The sequence below is a fragment of the Vollenhovia emeryi genome, unplaced genomic scaffold, assembly GCF_000949405.1.
Source record: "Vollenhovia emeryi isolate VEMERY1.0 unplaced genomic scaffold, V.emery_V1.0 DF939203.1, whole genome shotgun sequence".
Taxonomy (NCBI): Eukaryota; Metazoa; Arthropoda; class Insecta; order Hymenoptera; family Formicidae; genus Vollenhovia; species Vollenhovia emeryi.
In genome coordinates this window covers 814,095-833,990 of record NW_011967163.1, presented here as the reverse complement: position 1 = coordinate 833,990, position 19,896 = coordinate 814,095, and the positions used below count along the sequence as shown (strand labels likewise).

At 42.7% G+C, this 19,896-nt stretch overlaps 1 protein-coding gene across 1 annotated transcript in view; it reads right to left on the bottom strand.

The window, feature by feature from the left end:
- The window catches only part of LOC105561718, a 53,706-nt gene that overhangs the window by 2,193 nt on the left and 31,617 nt on the right, over nucleotides 1–19,896 (bottom strand). Inside the window, 4 exon segments of the mRNA XM_012011947.1 lie at nucleotides 460–936; nucleotides 1,579–2,689; nucleotides 3,046–3,269; nucleotides 14,981–15,311. Coding sequence (XP_011867337.1) covers nucleotides 460–936; nucleotides 1,579–2,689; nucleotides 3,046–3,269; nucleotides 14,981–15,311 — 2,143 coding nt within the window.

The window sequence follows — 19,896 nt, the reverse complement described above, 5'->3', positions numbered from 1 at the left end:
AGTTGGATAATTGATGAGCTTGATGGACGTACATCTGCCGGCGATGAGTGCCGAGTTGGAGACTTTGGGAAACACGCTTGGACGGGTTTAAATTCACAGAATTACAACATGAGTATGACCTCTTTTTAGCTCCACGAGGAAAGAAGAGGTAATGGCAGATTTAAAACAATTTTTTTATAAATTATTGGTAAGAGAGAGAGAGAGAGAGAAAGAGATCGTTTTAACTTATTTCCGCCGATAGACAGATTATTTGTACTGTCAATAAATATCGATATCGAGAGTATTGTCGAGGGCGTCTCTCGTGTCTCTAACGAGAGCCGGTCCTTTGACAAAGGCACTCTCCCGCGTGGTGACAGGAAGCAGTACACAAAGCTCGTCCATTGAAAGCGGGGGACAAAGGAAACGGCAGTCGCGTGCGCGCGCGCCTCTCTCTCTCTCTCTCTCTATCTCTTCACTCACCAGGCCCGCCTTGATGACCTCGCCGATCCCGGAGAGCAATTCGCCCAGGCACTCCTCCTCCCGTGACCGGGACACCGTTTGCAGGACACCACCGGCACTGCTCACAGGACGGAAACTGAATTTATTGGGCGGCGGCAGTGACGGCTGATCCTGGGTGTCGGGCAGCGGGTAATTCGACGGCGGCTGTAGGGGCTGCTCGGACGGCGGGCTCTGCAGCGTGTACTTGTTGAAGGTCACGCTCTTGGACAGCTTCGAGTGCCGCGCGGCGTAGCCCTCGATCGTCGGCGCTCTCATCAGCCTCCTCAGCTCGGCGGTCGCGGCCTCGCGGTCCGGCGTGCTCGTCGCCGAGGTCTCGGAACTACCGGCCCTACTGCTGGCCGACAGTTTCTTCAGGATGCTCTTCAGGTTCCGCCTCTCAAGTGTCTCGTTCTCCGGCGACAGCTGATCCGCCGCCGACGAGGACGCCGCTTGTCGATCCTGTTATAAGACAAAAGTTTTAATTAAAGGAACTCGGTGTTAAACAAATATAATTATATCATTACACAATTAATGTATTACGCATAAATTACAGTCCATCTTCTACGTTTATTATATTAATGATTATCATTCAGAAATAAATTATTAACAATGTATCCGCATTTTATTGTTAATGATTATACATTATTAATTGTTATCATCATTGTTTATGCAAATCCAAACTTTACAGAAGCGTTTCCGCTGCATTTTAATTGTATCTATAAACAGGACGTTTAATATTGTATTAAACAAAATCTCTCAAACGGTGCGTACTGTCGGAAATCGCCGAAATAGTTTTCTCCATTCCTCTTGAAAATCAAAGTCTAAATAAATTTTACCCTACAGTATCGATTCAAATTTTTATGTGGGCAACCACGTTCTATATTTAAAAATACTGTCTGTTAACTCATACTATATATAATTTATCGTTACCGATAAATTCTTCCACATTATTTAAATAATAAAAAAGGACAATAATTTAACTATTTCGCTTTTGAAAAATCGGATTTATCAAAATTTGATATTAATTATTTTTAACTAATCGATATATAGAAATAGAAAAATAATTGTTAAAAATTTCACATGTAACGAGATTCTACTTACTTGATTATATTTGGCCAGCTTCCTGGCATACTCAATGGCACAGGCTTCCGAGTGGCTCCTCGTGAGGTTACTGTCGAACTCCGGCTCGGCATTCTCGCCGCAATCGAGGGACGAGCTCCTGACTGCCCTCTCCAGCTCGGCGAGCTTCTGCCTCTCGTTGAGAATTTTGAGCTTCTTGACAAACGGCAGACCACAGTACTCCGGCGAGAGGTCGTCGACAGAGGCGTACATCTTGGTCTGCTGCAGCTTCCTGGTTGGCGGGCTTTTCTGCGGCGATTCGTTCTTGGCGGTCAGCGACGCGTTTTTCAACGTGGTCCAGGGCTTCTTGGTCACCTTGACCACGCGCATCTCAACCTGCGAGGTCACGGTGGTCGCGGCGACACTCTGACCACCCGAGGACGACTGCTCGTCCGACTGCGTGCTCGTCTCCTCGGGAATGGTGTTTCTAGGGATCAGGGACTCCTTGATGGGCATCTCCCTTTCCACTTGCGTGGTCTCCTGCTCGTTCTTTGCCTTCAACAGGAGTATCCTCTGCAGGAACGGTAGGTTTGGATTCGTGGGGTTCAAGGCCTCTGTAACTGGCGGCGCGTGCGGCTCCGCCGCATGGCTCGGCGTATCCGTCAGGTTACGCCGTTCATCCCTCTCCTCTTTTTCCTTCAACAGCCTGAGCCTAGACAGCAGCGGAAGACCGGCGCCCAGCGGTGACACTGGCTGTTCTTGGTTATTGGGCAAAGACAGGTCCTGGCCGTCGTCGATCTTCTGCTGCCGTTTCAGGACTGGCGCCTTCGGCGCCAGTGGCTGAAGCTCCAGGCTCTCCTCAAGCCGAGTGTTGCTGCGCCTGCTCTTCCGTAAGACGTTCTTCAGGCCCTTCACGTCGCTCTTCAGCTTGTCAACGATCCTCTTGCCGGTGCTGTTGTCGGACGAATCGTGACCGGGGGACGTTGGCCGGCGCCACGCCCGAGCTACCCTCTGCGCTTCCATCAGCCGCTTTCGGCCGAGGTTCTGCAGGATCTCCTGCGCTTCCGGATAGTCCTTCATCGCTGCCAGCACGTCCTCCCGCGAGAGGCTAAACAGCTCGGAGTAACCCACCGAACGAACGTCGGCTGTGCGTCTGAAAGTTTTCCAAGTACAGTTTTTCGTTCTAAGATTTTAACTCTCTTAGTTAAGGCAAAATTGAGAACGCGCATAAAACTTTGTGGCTACAATTTGCATCATTCGTGAAATGTTAACATTTTGCTAAATCATAAGTTAATTCTTCAGAAATACTTCTCGTCGTGCTCCCGAAATAGCTCTTTTCTGGAATTTGTTACATTTGTGCGGAGGCGAATCTTTTCTGCTGTTTTCCCAATTGTAATGGTACCGGCTCGACTTCGCGTTACGCGAAATGAGAAGTAGATCCATTACGGATCCCACCCGGAGTAGATTCCTGATCGCACTCCGGGAAGGAGCCGGAAGAATTTTACTCACTTATTCAGTCCGTCCAGATTGAGTATACCAATCTCGCCGAAGAAGTCCCCGGCCTTCATTGTCGTGAGGACTCTACCAGTTTCGCTGATCACCTCTAGAATACCGTCGGCTATTATGAACATCTCACGGGCGACCTCGCCCTTCCGACATATCGAATCGCCGGGGGTGAAAATATAGGCTTTCATCTTCAGGACGAGATCGTGCAGAAATTCCGGCTGACACTCCTGCAAGATAGTACCGACGATTTGTCAAAGAAATCGTACACGATGTTTCAACAAAATTACAAGCAAATTCTTAGAGCGCATCAAGCGCGACTTGTCAAATTCTCTTGCGATTAATGCATGAGAGAAGTGAATTAACAAAAATCTCGCAGCACATACATAAATGATTTAATAGCGTTTATTTCTACGATATTAAATTGTTCGTTAAGTGGTCTTAAAAGCAATATTATATGTATACAATTCTACAGAAATAAATTCACCCTTCGGAAAATTAATTTATCTCTATCTCCTTAGCATTTTTCCGGCGTTTCAAAATTTCCTCTGCGCAATAAAAGAGAGATTTCATTTCTAATAGGGACAGCCGTTCAGTTTTTATTACATTAGCTTTAGAGTTTGAGAGTGAAAATTTCGCTCGGCATTTCTAACTTCATAATCACCTTACAATTTAAAGCTTCTACCTGGTCTCTGTAAAAAAAGAGACAATTTATGAAGACTTAACGCGTATTAAACATTAGCCTCGAGTCTTTATCGCATTTTCTGCCTCGCGAATATATCCATGTAATTTTTATCTTTGCTTTCATAAATCTTTCATTAATCATGCAAAAAGCTCTTATCTCTTTCAATTAAATTAATGACAAGTAGCTTTTCCAAGAAATATGTATTTATTAACTATGTTTTTCTATCAGACTCCGAAACATCGCGTGAATTATTCAAGTTTTAAAGTACCAAGTAGAAAAGTGAGATTTGAGATATAGAAAAGTTATCGACTTTAATAAAAAAAAATTTTTTAAAACGAAATTACAGGAAATTAAATTGATACAAACTAGTGTTAAAAGTATGATGCTACCTGATTTTACATATCGATATATTAATAAGGTGTCACATAATAAAATGCCATATAATACATTAATTTATATTCTACGAATGGCATTAACGTCTTTTCGACTGGACCATTTAACGGATGAATTGGATCATCTACCACGCCTATTCCATGTTGTCCAGCCATGTCATGCCATTCGTCTTATTCTTTAAGTCGCAGATTCATGGATTTACAGGTCTATACTAATTCATTTCAGTATATTTACATTTCCACCTACCACTGATATAAACTCGTACAAATGCATGCACGATTTCTTTATAGCATCTAATCCTTCATAACGCTTTCACGCGACATGTTTATGTAATTTAAGTTATGATCAATCCGGAGACAAGGAGCGGAGCGAGAAGAAAAAGATAGACCGACGTTTGCGAGATTACGACGGAACCTTTAGTCACATTTTGCTCTTTTGCGGCCCTTGACGGTCGTGAGACGACAGTCGTAATTCTTCGTGAGATACGATTCCTTTCCCGGCCACCTTGTCGGTTCTCGGAGACCTCTGCTAATAGAGTCGATCCAGCTCGATCTTCCGCTGCGATATTTCATTCAATCGACAGCGCACACCATCGACCAGTGACGCGTTTTACACATCGCCCTGCTTTGATTTGTGACGAGAACACGACCGGATATCTCGAGGCTGTTATCCTCGATCATCGATGCCGTCTGACTTTATTCAGCCGATCTACAATGGGCTTCGTTAAAATGCGTCACGGGGGACGCGTATATTGGCGCAAGCACAACGACCACGTGGAAAAAAATACAGGGTGTCTGAATTGATGGCGCAGATTGGCGTATTCTTCGCGACCAGTTTGAAGTCGATTCTTCCATGGTGAGGGTATTTACAATTTTTCAGTTACAAACGATGAGACGCGAAAGAGTTGGGGAGGAACAAATGCAATGTCATATTTTATTGATAACGAAAGTTTTAGATAGAAATTTGTCTCGGATAAAGAGAAATATTTATAGGGGCAACCTTCTTTCAACAACACGGTATCAGAAGTTTCGTTTGAGATCGAGACACTTAATGCCGGCAGTTACGAATTTATAAAGAGAAACGTACAATCAATTTTCCATTAGGGACGAATCTTGCATGAATGTATTTCATGAATGTATTAAGTAAAAAGTTAAATTTTAGTATATAAAAGTAAGAACAAAATCATTTGGTCCAGAGAACACAACAGAAAAATAGATTTAGTTGAGATAATTAAATGTTTTTTTTACATAAAACAAGATATTTGGTAACTGTAAAAAATTACTTCAACTAAACTGTTTTGTTGAAGGCACAAAATTATTTTTCCTTGTGTGCAATACCAATTTAATACCCAGATACATAAGGAGTTTTAAGAGATTGCAGTATCTATTTTTTTATGTTGTTTAGCGGCACATTATTTTTCAGAGAGACCTATAGAACGAGCGGGACCAATTCTAAACAGTATTTTTCAAGAGCAACAAATTATTATACTATTGTTATTGCATTTTCGTTTACGCATACATAATGTTCCGCAAACTTGGTCTTCCTTTAGATATATTAGATATGTTAATTCAAACCTTCGATCAAATCTTGTTTTCTTCTTTTAGATAATCTCAAATTAAAGGGAATTTTAAATTTTGATACTAATACATATGTCGATTAGTTAATTTAAAATGATCAAAGTCATTCTCTTCCGTTAATATTTTGTGAAATTTATTAGAGGATTATGCACGTACGAGGACTAAAACCCTATACGTTCCCCGGCGTAATATTCGATGGCCATCGTAGGAAAGCCGGGGTTGCATGTCGCCACGGGTTGGTTATCATAACTTTAATAACTCGACCGTTACGTGCACTGTGAGTGACCGAAGTCACTCTTGCGCGAAAAGCATTTTCAGTAAGTTGTGTATGCAGTCACGGTCGCTCGTGACGGTCTTGTGAAAATGCGCTCGCTAGTCGTCCCTCTTGCTTGAAAGAAAAATATATTTCTGTGTATGATATACATACATATATGATCCGTTTACATTACTGCGTATCATATATACATATATTATTACATTAAAATGTACTTTTTCGCGCGGATAGTTTCACCGGCATCAAATATCGTAGCCAATAATGCACAGGAGATCGACGAAATTGATTATTCGAGATACACGTGTAATCCTGAAAAAAATATGAAAGTGTATATTCGCCCCTTTTTTTACATCTGACGTGTCTATGAAGTAATTAATCAGCAGCCGTTTTTAGCGCGTTCTGTAAGTTTGGGGTGCAATGGGCAAATGAATCAATGAACGGTGATTACGAGGCATCGCCGAGGGTGGTCCAGAAATGTTCCTGTTGAAGTGGGCCGAGCACGGCCGCAATTAAAAGTGGCACACAGACTCGCCAATTACAGGCGATCGTAATAGCACCTCGCGAAAATCTCTCTCTCTCTCCCCCCCCCCCTTCCTCTCTGTCGCGCCGTCACTGCACCCTTATAATTCCCTTTCCGAGGCGAATGCGGAAGGAATGGGTGAAATAAAAGGGATCTGGTGGATTACGCGGACCGGATCACCCGGCCACTTTAAGCTTGCGACTCGAGATCTCACCGATCTAGATTCGCCGCACCGTGAACTTCATTATCTTCGCAGTACGATGTATATCGTACTCGTGCTCCCAACCGGAATAAATATGAGCCAGCGTTAGCATCGGAAGGCGACGACCGAAATACTCCCGGACGTAAATGAAAAAGTTGACGGAAAAAGGAACGGCGAGAACTCCTGCCTGTTGAAAACGTATTATTAACTTTTATGCGATTGCACTGTGTCGTGTTTACAATCATCTTTTCTATTCGCGTTTCTGCAGCGTTACTTAAACGCGGCGAGGCGAATGCTCGAACAGAACGTTGGTAATTGATCTAGCGTGTAAGCATCGGGGTTACATTTACTCATAGATTGGCGGCGATCGTTTGTCTGAAAAAAATATATCACAGACGCGTAATCTAATCGGCGGAGAAAGCTGGCGTAAATTGCGTCCAGTTTGAAGCTCGGAATTTCAGCTTTTTCAATCTAGATTTGACGAACGAACTTCATTATCTCTACCATGCGCGGGCTCTTTCAAATACACACGTTCAATTCGTAGGTAATTCTAACGACGATGATTTCGGCCTGCATGCAGGCAGCTATTTTAATCCCGGCCGACCGATCCAATATCTAAATTTTTTATTCGGAGGAGGGAGCGATATTCAATTAATAATTGACGTCAAATATTGATCCGAGCTTTTATATCTGACTTTTTTTTCAGTCGTTTTCGCTGGTTTGATTTTTGGAAACTCAATAAAACAAATTATATGGGAAGTCAAATATCGTCACGTCCTATTTTACATTTCTGACTTTGAACTTCTTGATTTATTTAGTCGATATTTCTCCTCGTAAGTTTTCCGTAAGACGCGGTGCCCTTTTTCCGCTTCTCATTTTGCACCATTCTCTCATTTTTTTTAGCTTTTATAGATTAAAAGCTAAATGGTCCATGACGTACTTCGTCAAACTTCACGAACTTGGTACACTCATAACCGTAAATTAGAAAACTACTCGTAAAGAACATTTGAGGAAAATGATAAATGGTTTCGTTTATTGTCAGGCAAATCAATATTTTCACACACCGCAAGGTGGCTTAGATTAAGAAACTAATCAATTAGCTTTATTTTCCTTTCAATTGTTACGTTAACGCAATGCTAATAAATTCATATGCTATCCACATTACACGTAAATATTGTATCTTCATTTAAATTTATACTTTGTTATATTCTCAGTAGTAATGGCTTCCGGATTTTTTTATATTCTTTTTAGTAGACAAAATTTTCGTAGCTTAACGCTTGATTGAATCAAATATACGAGTCGGTATTTTCTGCTTTTCGTTTTTTTTCGGTTTTAATTTCGCTTTTCGAAAATATCGAAAATAATTTTTGAACTCCTTTTTCCAAGGTGCGATACTATCGGACGTATTGTCTACGGAAAGTTATGAAAAAGACCAGGTCTGATAGGACACTTTAAGCGTGCTATTGTGAAGCAAGTTGTTTCAAATGAATGAAGGGATCGAGGGAGAAAATAGAGTGGAGGACCGGATGCAGCTGGAAATGAAACAATTTTTGTCCTCGTGTACCAGTGCAGGGACCAACTGAATTTTCGATTAAAGCGACTTTCAGCGGCCTTCCGCTTTTTTTTTCTCGCGCCTGCCTCATCTATTTTGCGTCGTGCCAGTTCGCTCTCTCGAAAACATCCCCGAGGATGCCCGGTTGACCCGAAAACCGCGGCGGTAATTTAGATCTCACCCGTAGAAGATGCGCGATAAGTAGCTCCCCGGTTTACCTTGGAATCGACATCGGAGAAATAAAATAAATTTTATCGCTAGAAACGAAATCCGGAAAATCGGATAAAATCGAAGCAGCAGCGGCTGCCTCTCGCGGCACGATCGCAGTTTCAAGAGTTTGGACTAAATCACGTTGGATGTTCGTAACAAGGAAACAAGAGTCTTCGAGGCGTATCACAATAGACTCAAAGCGCCTCGAGAAGATTTCGCACTTTTGAATATCTGCTCCCTTGTAACTTCTATGTAAGAAAAATAATAAAATAACACGTCCGGTGTGTGTTCTGGGAAAATATTATATAATAAAGTTTATATACCGGTAGTATCGCGAGACGTTCGAAAAGAATTTGCCCGGAATGCGACACAGTCGCGCGTAACTCTATCTCAGCGTCATTTATTTCTGCCTTCCTCCCGCCGCTTCTCTTTTTCCTTTCATCGGTTTTCCTGCCATTCGAAGAAAAGGAGGAAAGGAAAGGAAAACAGAAAGACGAGAGAAAGGGGGCGTCTCTAAGGTAATGGAAATTCTTCGGACGCAACGGAGATGTGACGGTCGAGGATCCTTTTTCACCAACTCACCGATTTCTATCTACTTACATTTCTCCCTCGAACAATATCCGCTGCGGTTATCGAATGCGGTAGTCCCGAGGTGTAAGGTAGGCCAGAGGACGTGCACTTTGACAGCCACGTAACACGAACAAATAAATAATAAGAGTAAGAACGTAAAAGTTTTAATGCGACCTGATAGATCCAACGTGGCCGATATATAACTTGGTCAAATTGTCAAAGTACATAGTCTAATCATTTATTAAATTTAAAAAAATTATTATACATCCTTAATTTTATTTCTCCAGGCAGCTGTTACAGATATAACGACAAAACTCCAGATTTAGGGGGTAAATCGAACCGAGTAAAATCTGAATGTATCAGATGACATAAAGAGCCAAAGTGTTTCTTTGTTAATTAGCGTTGATTACTTTTAAGAGATGAGCGATGAACAAGACTGTAAATTGCGATAACTTTTAATTGTCGCTTTGATTTTCGAAGGCTGCGCATTATATGTAATTTACTGGAGAGCAAAATTGTCTACCGTAGTTACAGCACTGGCGCTTTGGCTGCGGTTTGCGAAATTCAATTTGCCGACGTATCGCTTTAATACGTTACCTGTTGGTGGTTGACACAACGTGGGTGACACAACATTGTGCTAGCCATCGGTCGTCGACACGGTGGTTAACGCGTTAACACTTTGGCGAACGTTATACGACGTCCGTAACACACGGTAACAAACGTTATTATATTACACGCGTTCACAGTCCCGCGAATCATCACAATTGACACGTGCGAGCTGGCCCTCAAATCAAGAGGTCGAACAGCGCGCAAAAGAAGTTGACTTCGACGTTCACTTTGCCGGATCGTCGATCTTTAATGGTACTGAAGGATTTAGTAAGAGTGATTCCGTTCTCTTAAGAACCTGACAGGGTGATCTCGAAGCGCGCGAGGAGCTCGAGAAAATTAAATTTAGAACGGTCTTTTTCAACTTTTAAGAAAGTGGGTTAACTGCGCGATTATGATCTCTGGTGGCCCCACCCCAAATCTCCCCTGCCGGCGCGAACGCATCTCACTGAACGCGGAATTTATAAGACAGGATTTTCGCGCGTCGCGCATATAAAAGATATATTATATCTGTCGACTCGCCGGCTACGTATGTGCGAAGGAGTTGAGGTCGGATTTTCTGCAGCGTGATTTATATACATTTCGCGTCTCCTGTTACCGTCTTCTCGCGTCGCGAGATAACTTCATGTTTTGCGAGATAAGTCGACGAGGACGGACGGTTCCGCACTTTGGGATATTTCTCTAATCTAAATCAGTAGCACGGATGTATTTTAGTATAATAGGTTTCTTGTGTCTGGATATTTAATTTTTGCGCGAAATGCAAGCTCAAGGATACTTCAATAGCTTCGGTTCACAGGTGGTTTGGTTTCTTGTCTGGGTGTTTAATTTTTGCACGAAATGCAAGCTCGAGGATACTTCAATAGCTTCGGTTCACAGGTGGTTTGGTGTACGTCAACATAGCGCGACTCTGCTGTTCTCTCTCGGTAATTAACATACGACCGGCGCATTTTGTACATTCTGACGCGGATTAATGAAATTTCACGGGCGATTGTGAATTAGTACCGTTTTGACAGACGTCCGAAACGCGCCGACCTTGTTATCCCGGCCCGCGCGATAGCCGGATGCTCGTTACCTTAAGAAGAACTGTTCAGAGGCTCTAGCCTCTGTCTCAGAAGAAGGTTGAACGTGAGTCTATTTTCGTTCGACTCTATTTGTAAAGAACCATGAAGCCGTCCCGTTTCATAATCCAATTTTCTGCAGGATGCGACAGAAAATCTGACACAATTTCCGGATAAAGTAATATGAACGTGATACATTGGAATATAACGTTTATCTTATATCGAGAGAAAGCCGTCTACGAAGTCGAGAAATTTCATTATGAACGTCGCGATTTTACGAATATTGTGAATAAAAAGTGTGATCGATAAAAAGGAGAAAAATATTTTAATTAAAGTACGTTCGATACGTCCGGTGCTTAAGCTTCGCGTTGAGACGCAGTATGATCTCCTCGTTAGAGGCGCAGAATCAAATTTAATCGCGCCTGCAGCAGCGTGCAGATGTTCGCGTATCGCGCAAGTAACGCTGTAACATAGCGAGTAGAGATCCGCGTTCATCTATTACTTGTGCTACAAGTACGTTAGAAAATTTGTCTGGATTTAAACGCGTACAAATTGCGCGAGGTGATGCAATGTACTTTCGCGATAAATCATTTGCCATCGCAATATCAATCATTGCTCACACAAAATAAATATAGCACTTTATTTCAAGTTCAAACATTATTGCGGTCTCACTGGAGAGCGAGAGCTCGAGATACATAGAAATTTGACCGGTTTAATTTTCCCTTTAATCCGTTATTATAAATTATAATTCGCGATAGAATGTGAGGCAGACGTCTATTGATTATAATTAAACGTATTCTCTGAGCGTCAATTATAATTCTACCGCGAGTTGCCAATTGTGCCTAAAATGCACGAGAAGTAAAATTACGAATGTGTAAAATATGTCCGTACGTTCACGCGCATTACTTTTCAAAGGCGGGGCCAAAGTTACCGAACACCCCGAGTGGGATCGCTGGATGAATAATGCGAATTCGCTATTGCAAATATCGCGAGAGTTGAGGCAAGATCCGCCAAGTTTCGGCTTTGTTGCTCCACGGGCGAATCCATCACGAAGGGAAACGGATGCTGACGCGCATCCGACAACTTTAATTACTTCTCCCGCCCGGATGTACATTCGGGGAAGGGAGAAGGGCAGAGAGCAGGAGGGGAAAAAAAAGGGACTGTTAGCTATGTGTTCGAGCGTACGTATCTTGCGGGATTTTCACGGGCAGGAGTGCAGTTGAATTTTTCGAGTAGGACTTGCGCGTTTCGACGATTACGATTTGCTGCAATTTTTCTCGATTTCCTCCACGCCGAGTGCCCTCGAGAAGCCTCGCGGAGCTTCCAACAGCACTTCGCTTTATATCAGTTTATCACGTACGCTCCATTTACCTCCCAGGGACTTAACTTTTTAGATCCACCTTCTGTATCGCGCTTTTTTTCCCCTCCCCGTTCTCCGTCCCGCCCGCGTCGCGTAGATTTCACGAAAGTATTTATATCCCCGGTTGCGTTTTACGACGCGTTAAAAATGCGACTTGTGCAAGCAAATTTGCGCTTAAGGTCAAAAACGGGGAAAATTTCACATTTAATGTCCGTCCCGTCGTCCGCTTTTTAGCGCGCGAGAAGAAATTCTGCGCGACGCGAAAACTCGTGGCGATCAAGAGAAATCCACCGTGACAAAGAGCTTCCGTGTCATATCTCCCCCGTAATGATTCTCCGCTCTCTCTCTCTCTCACCGTGGACGAGAACTTTCCAAATACACCTTTGCGCGCACTTCTCCGCACCTGTATTCTTCTTCTTCTTCTTCTCGGTTTTATCGGACGATAAGCTTCCGGCCGCGGCAGAGGAAAAGTGTTTGCGTTTACAAGAGGTGCGCCGGGGCTCACCGATTACCAGCAGAAGCCGCCACTCGTTTCGATAGCGGAACTTAAGTAGTTACGCGAGTAAATCTCCTTTACATTAAAGTTCCTGAATCACCCCAAGTTCCCGCGATCGGCTGGTAGCAACGTATAAACTGATCGTCCGAGAAAGCACTCCTAGTCTCAACCCCCTAAGTGGCTGCGCCGCGGAGAAGCGACTCGACCCTCTTACGATCATCCTCGAACTTGACGTAACCTCTCGTCGCGTTAGGAGAAAAAAATTATTTCGGCGTCCCTCCGTCTCTTATTTCTTCTTCCGAGTTTATCGAAAGAGTTAAAGCCACGCGCTCCGAAAGGAAGCGAGAAATAATGCGTGTAAACGAGGGGAAAAAAATAGGGGAAAAGCTCTAATTGAGTTGTGTCATAAATGTGACCGTCACGTCTTTAAAATCTCACTCGTATGCTCTCTTAAAAGTTTTCCTCTGGACGTAGGGTACACAAACCAATGTTTTCGCTCAAATATTTGCCCGGCTTTAACGTCGTTCCTTTAACAGAGATTCATATATATCCCGAGTCCGCTGAAATCTTCCTTGAGATCATATTTCTCGGTGGAAAGCCGCGCAGAGCATTTTACCGCCGCAAATTGCACTTACTTATTAACACATTGGGTCGCATAACACAATAAAACGGAAAAGGTATGATTTCGATTTTGTCTCGTCGAAATAGAAACTACGGTACAAGGTATAGCGCAGCTACAAGAAATACAAGTTGAGATGTCAGAGAGGTATTTTTACTGTACGCCTGAGAGGCTAAAATATTTTAGCGTTAAAATTCATGCTTTCCTCTCCTAAGTGTCTTCAAATATCAAGAATATTCGCCTCGTTGCTGTTTATAACATTCATGACGAATTACGCGAATACTTGCTACGGCATATTTACTGAATTAAGTTGTTTGCGTGATGTTGTTAACGAAAACAACGGGGAAAATGTGAAATGCATTACCCCAGATGTTGTTACTTTTAACTAATCACACCGTGCTATGAATAATGCGAATTTACTTTTAAGCTGGCAAAGTAATTAGAGTCGCTAACGAGATGCGGCTGTGTATTGCGGATCGGCGTGAATACGCCGATATGTGCGGGCTACGAAAATGGACGTTTGTTTTAAAATAAAAGAATACCTAATGTCTCATTTAAATATGTAATAAAAATTGTGGCCGCACTGTTCTTTATACGAGATTATTTTAATTCGAATTTTTTATTCCGAGGAGCTTCCTGCGGTACTGCAACGTTTGCAAATTGTCGTATTTACGAAAACTTCGTCAGTCTATTCGTAAAGCTTGTTTCTTTCTGCTTCACAATTATGCAAATATAATAAAGGCCGTAATATATTCTCGATAATCGAACAATTTCTTTCGCTTTTGCTTCTTTTCAAGCGTAAAAATACAGCGAATTTCTTCATTGAAAAATGGAAGCTAATAGCGCGTGTGATTCACATTTTGGAGCAGCAAAATTGCGGTTGGAGGTTCGCGTGTCCTTTCACGACCTCGGGCGCGCAAGAACCGATTCCCCTTCGAATAAAATAGGAGCACACTCCTTTTCGCGAACCGTTTGTACCTTTTTTCCCTCCCCCATTCATTTCCCCGTTTACCGCCGGCGATAAAACTTTGAACATGATCGAGAAAATATTTTTCATTCTCGCCGATCGTACTTCTATGCACTGATTGAACCAATTTTATTCTTTTTTTTTGCGATACCGGGTGCGCACTTTCCTCTCATTTCTTTCCCGTCTTTTCTCCCGCTTTGTTCTCCTTTGGATGACGAGAAAAATCCCCGGTCGATGTAAATTTCTCGCAGAGGGAAGGGAAAAGCGTTGATAGAAATCCAATCATTAGGTAAAACAAGTTCGTAACTAAATGACAAAGGTAGAGAAGTAAAAGCACTCATTTTAAATTAAAAGTATGAAACAAAAGCATACCTTGAAAATAAGCTTCGCATGAATAATCTCCCGTTTTTGCTACCAAGTATTGCCTCGCGTCGTAAAGAACTATATTTTCTTGCGAACGTTATCGCTTTCGCTACAAATGAATAATCCAGCTACGCGCGTTCGATGAAATTTTAATGCACAACTCGTACTTTTTATCCCTCGCAACTTCTTTCCCGCGACTTCTGTTACGTCCTATTTGTAAGAGTGAGCGTCCTAAATTCAGATACACCAGCGAATGCCCCGATATATTAGTTCCGTGATATCTGATATTCGTCGAGAAGCGTCCGCTTCGACAAACAGCCGCGAAAAACATTCGTCCCATTTTCCGCAAACCCGAACTTCGGTCGTGGACGAATGCGGGAGGATCCCCGCTTATATATCGCCCGTGCCGTTGAATTTATTCATTATCGGGGGGGGGGGGGTTGCGAGGGGGGCAGAGCTGCTCGCGCGTGCGTGAGCGGGGAAGCTCACCTGGAAAATAGTGACCTTCTTCAGCACCGAGAGGTTCACGTGCAACGCCAGCTCGGTCTTGAGCTTGTCCGGGAGTAGACCGAGGGCGGTGTTGATGTCACCCCCGCCCTGTATCCTGCCGCGCGACCAGCTGTAGTCGTACCACCTGAGCACCCGACGTTTCATACCGCCCGGCACCTTATGGTGCCTCATGTAGGTCTTGGCGCCGTCCAGGAGCCTCTCGAACTCGAGGCGGTTCGCGTTCCTGTTCGTGATGACGTTGCCGACCTGGCCGACGATGGTCGCGAATATGAAGACGCCGATCAAGTAGCTGACTATCGTGAAGACGTACCTGCGAATCAGGAAGGGAGAAAGAGAGCCGATCAGTCCGAGGGGGATGTGATCAGTGTCCTCCGTTTATGGACGAGCGGCCCCCGCCGGAGCCTTCCTCCTCTTTCTCTCTTTTATTTTCTCCCTTCTTTCTTACTTGCCTTCCTCCCGTTCGTTCCTCTCTTTCTTTTTCTCTCTCTCTCTCTCTCTCACACACACACTCTCTTTCGAAATACCTCGTACACGTCCTTCCACCCTTTCTCTTTCGTGCAAGCCCTGTCTCTTCCCCGATCACCCAAGTCTCTGTCACATACGGATATGCACAACACAGGCACGCGCGCTCACGTACGCACATACACACGACCAACCGCAGACAACTCGCTCTCGTGCTCGTGCTCTCCGTTTGATCTCTTCACCGATTCGTAAAACGGAAAGAGCGACGGTGAAACGCGTACTTTGCATTCGGCCGCAGAGTCGTTCGTTGGTATTCTGACTGAACGTGATTGCTGAATCGATGAATAGTCGAGTGTCATTACGGATCGTTAAAATTCCTCGATTCCCGAAGCCTTAACGAACTCGGGACCTAGAACCCGATTCTGACACAAGTTTAATGGCTAACCGAACGTTTAGACGTTCTGAAACAACGCATTTGATAATAATTCCTCAAAAATTTCGCGACTGCTAGATTAATCCGGCATTTTAAAACTCCGAATCCATAAAACTTTACAGCTTACTTTACAGTCAGCTTGGAAAATGTTCGCTGCCATATTCTGTAATGTATAAATTTTATATTCTTTTTAATGGATTTCCCATAGCCGACTTTCATTGGATTGGATTTTATATACCCGAGTTTCATCGATAAATTTCGAATAATTCATGATCGAGAGTAATAGACTTTTAGCAAGCTCAGCCGCGGGAAAAGGAAAACAAACGGTGAAATCATATTCTTCAATCTCAAATTTCATTTAGTTGAGAGCTCACAAGATTTAAAGCCGCGGTTAAAATAACGTCCCGTGATTTCGGGACACTTCGTATTCTCTGCCGTAATGGTATCGACACGATCCCTTCTGACCGACATGCTCGCGACCGACAGTTCTAACTCTTTGCCCTGTTCTACTGCGTTTCACGATTCACCGTTCCTCTAAAGATATACTTTCCGCTTTTCGTGTATCGACACACAACTGGCACACGCATACATGCACCGATATGCGAAAACGCGCGCGCATACACACACACACGCGCGCGCGCCAAGCATGCCTTTTCCGTTTTCCATCGACAGCCTCAGATCCATTCGATTTTCTAAAGAAAACATCCTTCCGCCCTTCTTCCTTTTGTCCCTTCCGGCGCAGAATTCTCGCGTTTCCGCCGGCCTCGAACTTTCCCCCCTTTCGGTATTTTCTCCCATACGTACATCCCCTGTGACGGCCTTACCCCGCCACTCGACCCATCAGTTCCAAGGATGGGCGATGTTCTATCGATTAATCGGCGCTCGAGCAGTTTTCTTTTCATTCGAGCATCGATTATTTCTTTGGTATCTTAATACGAAAGTATACACATACACCCGGTTACGTTTGATTACATAAATATTTCTTCAGAACAATTAAATAAATTTAATAGTAATTATGTTGTTTAAGAAAACTGCAGAGAAGATCAAATCAAGGCTTGTATTGGCTTGATTAAATATTTTTTCGTAACTGATTATCGACCCTCCTTCTTAACATCGCTCATTCCTAGAGTACTTCGTCCTTTTTCGCTTTTGTATTGGTTTTCACCTCCGCCGTTTCGAACACCACGGTTTAATTTCGTTCAGTACACGTACGCGCACGAATGTCCATTTAATCTTCGCCGGCTAATAAAAACTTTTTTTATACCTTTGTGCTATCGCACAACTGTTTAGCTTTCTCGCCAAGTCGAGTTGCCGTCGTACTATGAATCGCTTACTTGCTCGTTTCGCTGCTCACGTTCAGCGATTTTCGTTGCATTAACGCGAACGTCTCATTGAATTTTAAAATATATCACAAATGATGAATCAGCATGTAAATCTTGAGGTCTTAATTACATATTTATCACTATGACTTTTATTCCAATAAGGTACTAGACTTATACATAAGCAATGATTTTGAAAATAAGAAATTAAGTGGTATATTATTTTTTAAAAACTGAAAATTATAATTATTTAATTAATTATTAAATCGCATCAGAAAATTCACCGGTATTACGTAATTGAGAAAAGTGACTGGAATAATTGTCTCCTATTAAAAAACATTTTTTAAATTTATTGTAAAAAAATAAAATGTCTATTTCGACCTATTTGTCAGATTTTGTAATATGCACCTATATTTTATGATTTGACATGTATTTCGTGATTGATATGAAATGAATTTCGTTTTTACGGTATTTTTAGTCGAACATTTATAAAATTGTAAAATCTGTAAAAACTCTAAACATTATGTATGTATTACATAAAATCGAAACATATCTGTATAAATGAATATTCATATTTTCAGATATACAATACTAAATTCGATTGGCACATTATAAGTTCAACGTGTGCAAATATATACGTAAACTGAATGTAATAAGCTGAATTTATCATTTAACAAAATGTATCGTCAAATATTTGTTAATACATTTTGAAAATAAGTTAACTGTGTACAAATACAACACGAGTAATTAAAAAATTGTATCAATTGAATTAATTGCAAGAAAATTTCACGATAAAAAAATATAATTTTTGTACGCGTATACCGAAGATTAAATTTATTCCACAGTTTATAAATGTAAATTTGTAATTTATAAGAGTGTAAAAGGGATGAGTTTCTGTGCTCGTTAAATGGAATTGAAAATCGCAGTTTATCCATCATGCGACACTCCCTCGTAAGAGAATGAATTGCTCATTTTCTTAAGAGTTTGTAACTGGAGAAAATTGTTTATTTCTTGAAACTTTGTAACTAGGGAGATTCGCATCTACTTGAGCGTAATTAACTACCTCGGAATACGAGCATACGCTTCGGCTAGAAGTCGCCAGCAAAGACTAACAAGCCTCTTCTAAATGCATAGACGATGTCAAAATGATTTAATTGTTTACGACTAAAAATTATTCGTCGATAACTTTCTCGATATTTTCGTAAAGCACCAGTCTCCTAAAGTCAAAGTCGACTTTAAGACAATAGAATCCTCGAGTGGTAGATAACGTAATTAATCTAGAGCAGCCCGTCTATTTTAATCTTAAACGCGATATCTAATTCCGTCGTACAGTCGAACTTAGCCTCGGAATAGCGAGCGTAAACAAGCACATGAATCAAGGAGACACACGCTATAATCCGTGACAATTTACAGAAGCGCGGCGAGCTCGAGTAGCGAACTATCGAGGATCGAGAGCGGAAGTCTTGACCCCCCGAGGAAACCTCCGCGGGCTACGGGTCCATCGTCAAATCATGGGAAACCAGTTTGCGATTCGCTCGTAACTCGAGGTAAAGCGAGATCAAATTTGACCGCGGCTAAAATGAGATTCCGACCGATCGTTCTCTCGCCGTCTAGAGAGTCCTACAGACAAATCGATCTTCCTGCAAGCGCAGGATACTCGTCTGGTCATTAAGCGATCTTGCCGTCGGGCTACGAGCCAAGAAGCCAGGCAGCCGGAAACGCGCGGAGTCAGCGGCATTTAAGCCATAAAGTTTGCGAATCTCGCAAAATGATTTGTTCGTCACGTGTACTTAGTCGACTTCCGAATGGCGAAATATCGTTTGTTTCGCGAATGATCTACTTATATGGATCTTTATTCCCCCAGTCCACGCGCGACAGTAAATTATTTAGGTTACTTTATATAAGACAAGGCAATTAACGAGATAAAGATGAAAAAGTAAAAAGAATATTTTTCGTAATCTTCTACAAATATGTGTCTTAAAATATTCATTCTTGCATTTGGTATATCATCTTTCTCATAGCGATGCATATTTTTGTCTTAGAAGATACTCGATTCAAGTATAACGTGTCTCGCGTTTGATCGCGTTTGATCGCGTTTCTGTTGAAGTATAACAAAGGGTGTATTGTACAAGCACCGTACAAACTTGTCTCGCTGACGGTACGAGTTTCACGGAAGGCCCTTGCAATTTCCCGGCCGCTTGAGTTAGCGTGCCAACAGCTTATGAGCTTTATCGTTCATTGCCATTCTAATTGGCGAGACCCGCTGCCAACTTTAAACCCAAAGAAAGACAGACAAAGAGAGAGAGAGAGAGAGAGAGAGAGAGAGAGAGAGGAGGGGAGGGGGAGAGAGAGAGAGAGAGAGAGAGAGAGAGAGAGAGAGAGAGAGAGAGAGAGACGAAGAAACAGAGAGAGACACGGAGAGACACAGAGAGACAGGGAGAGACAGGGAGAAACACGGAGAGACACAGAGAGACAGGGAGAGACAGGGAGAGACACGGAGAGACAGGGAGAGACAGGGAGAAACACGGAGAAACACGGAGAGACAGGGAGAGACAGAGAGAGACAGAGAGAGACAGGGAGAGACAGGAAGAGACATGGAGAGACAGGGAGAGACAGGGAGAGACACGGAGAGACACGGAGAGACAGGGAGAGATACGGAGAGACAGGGAGAGACAAAGAGA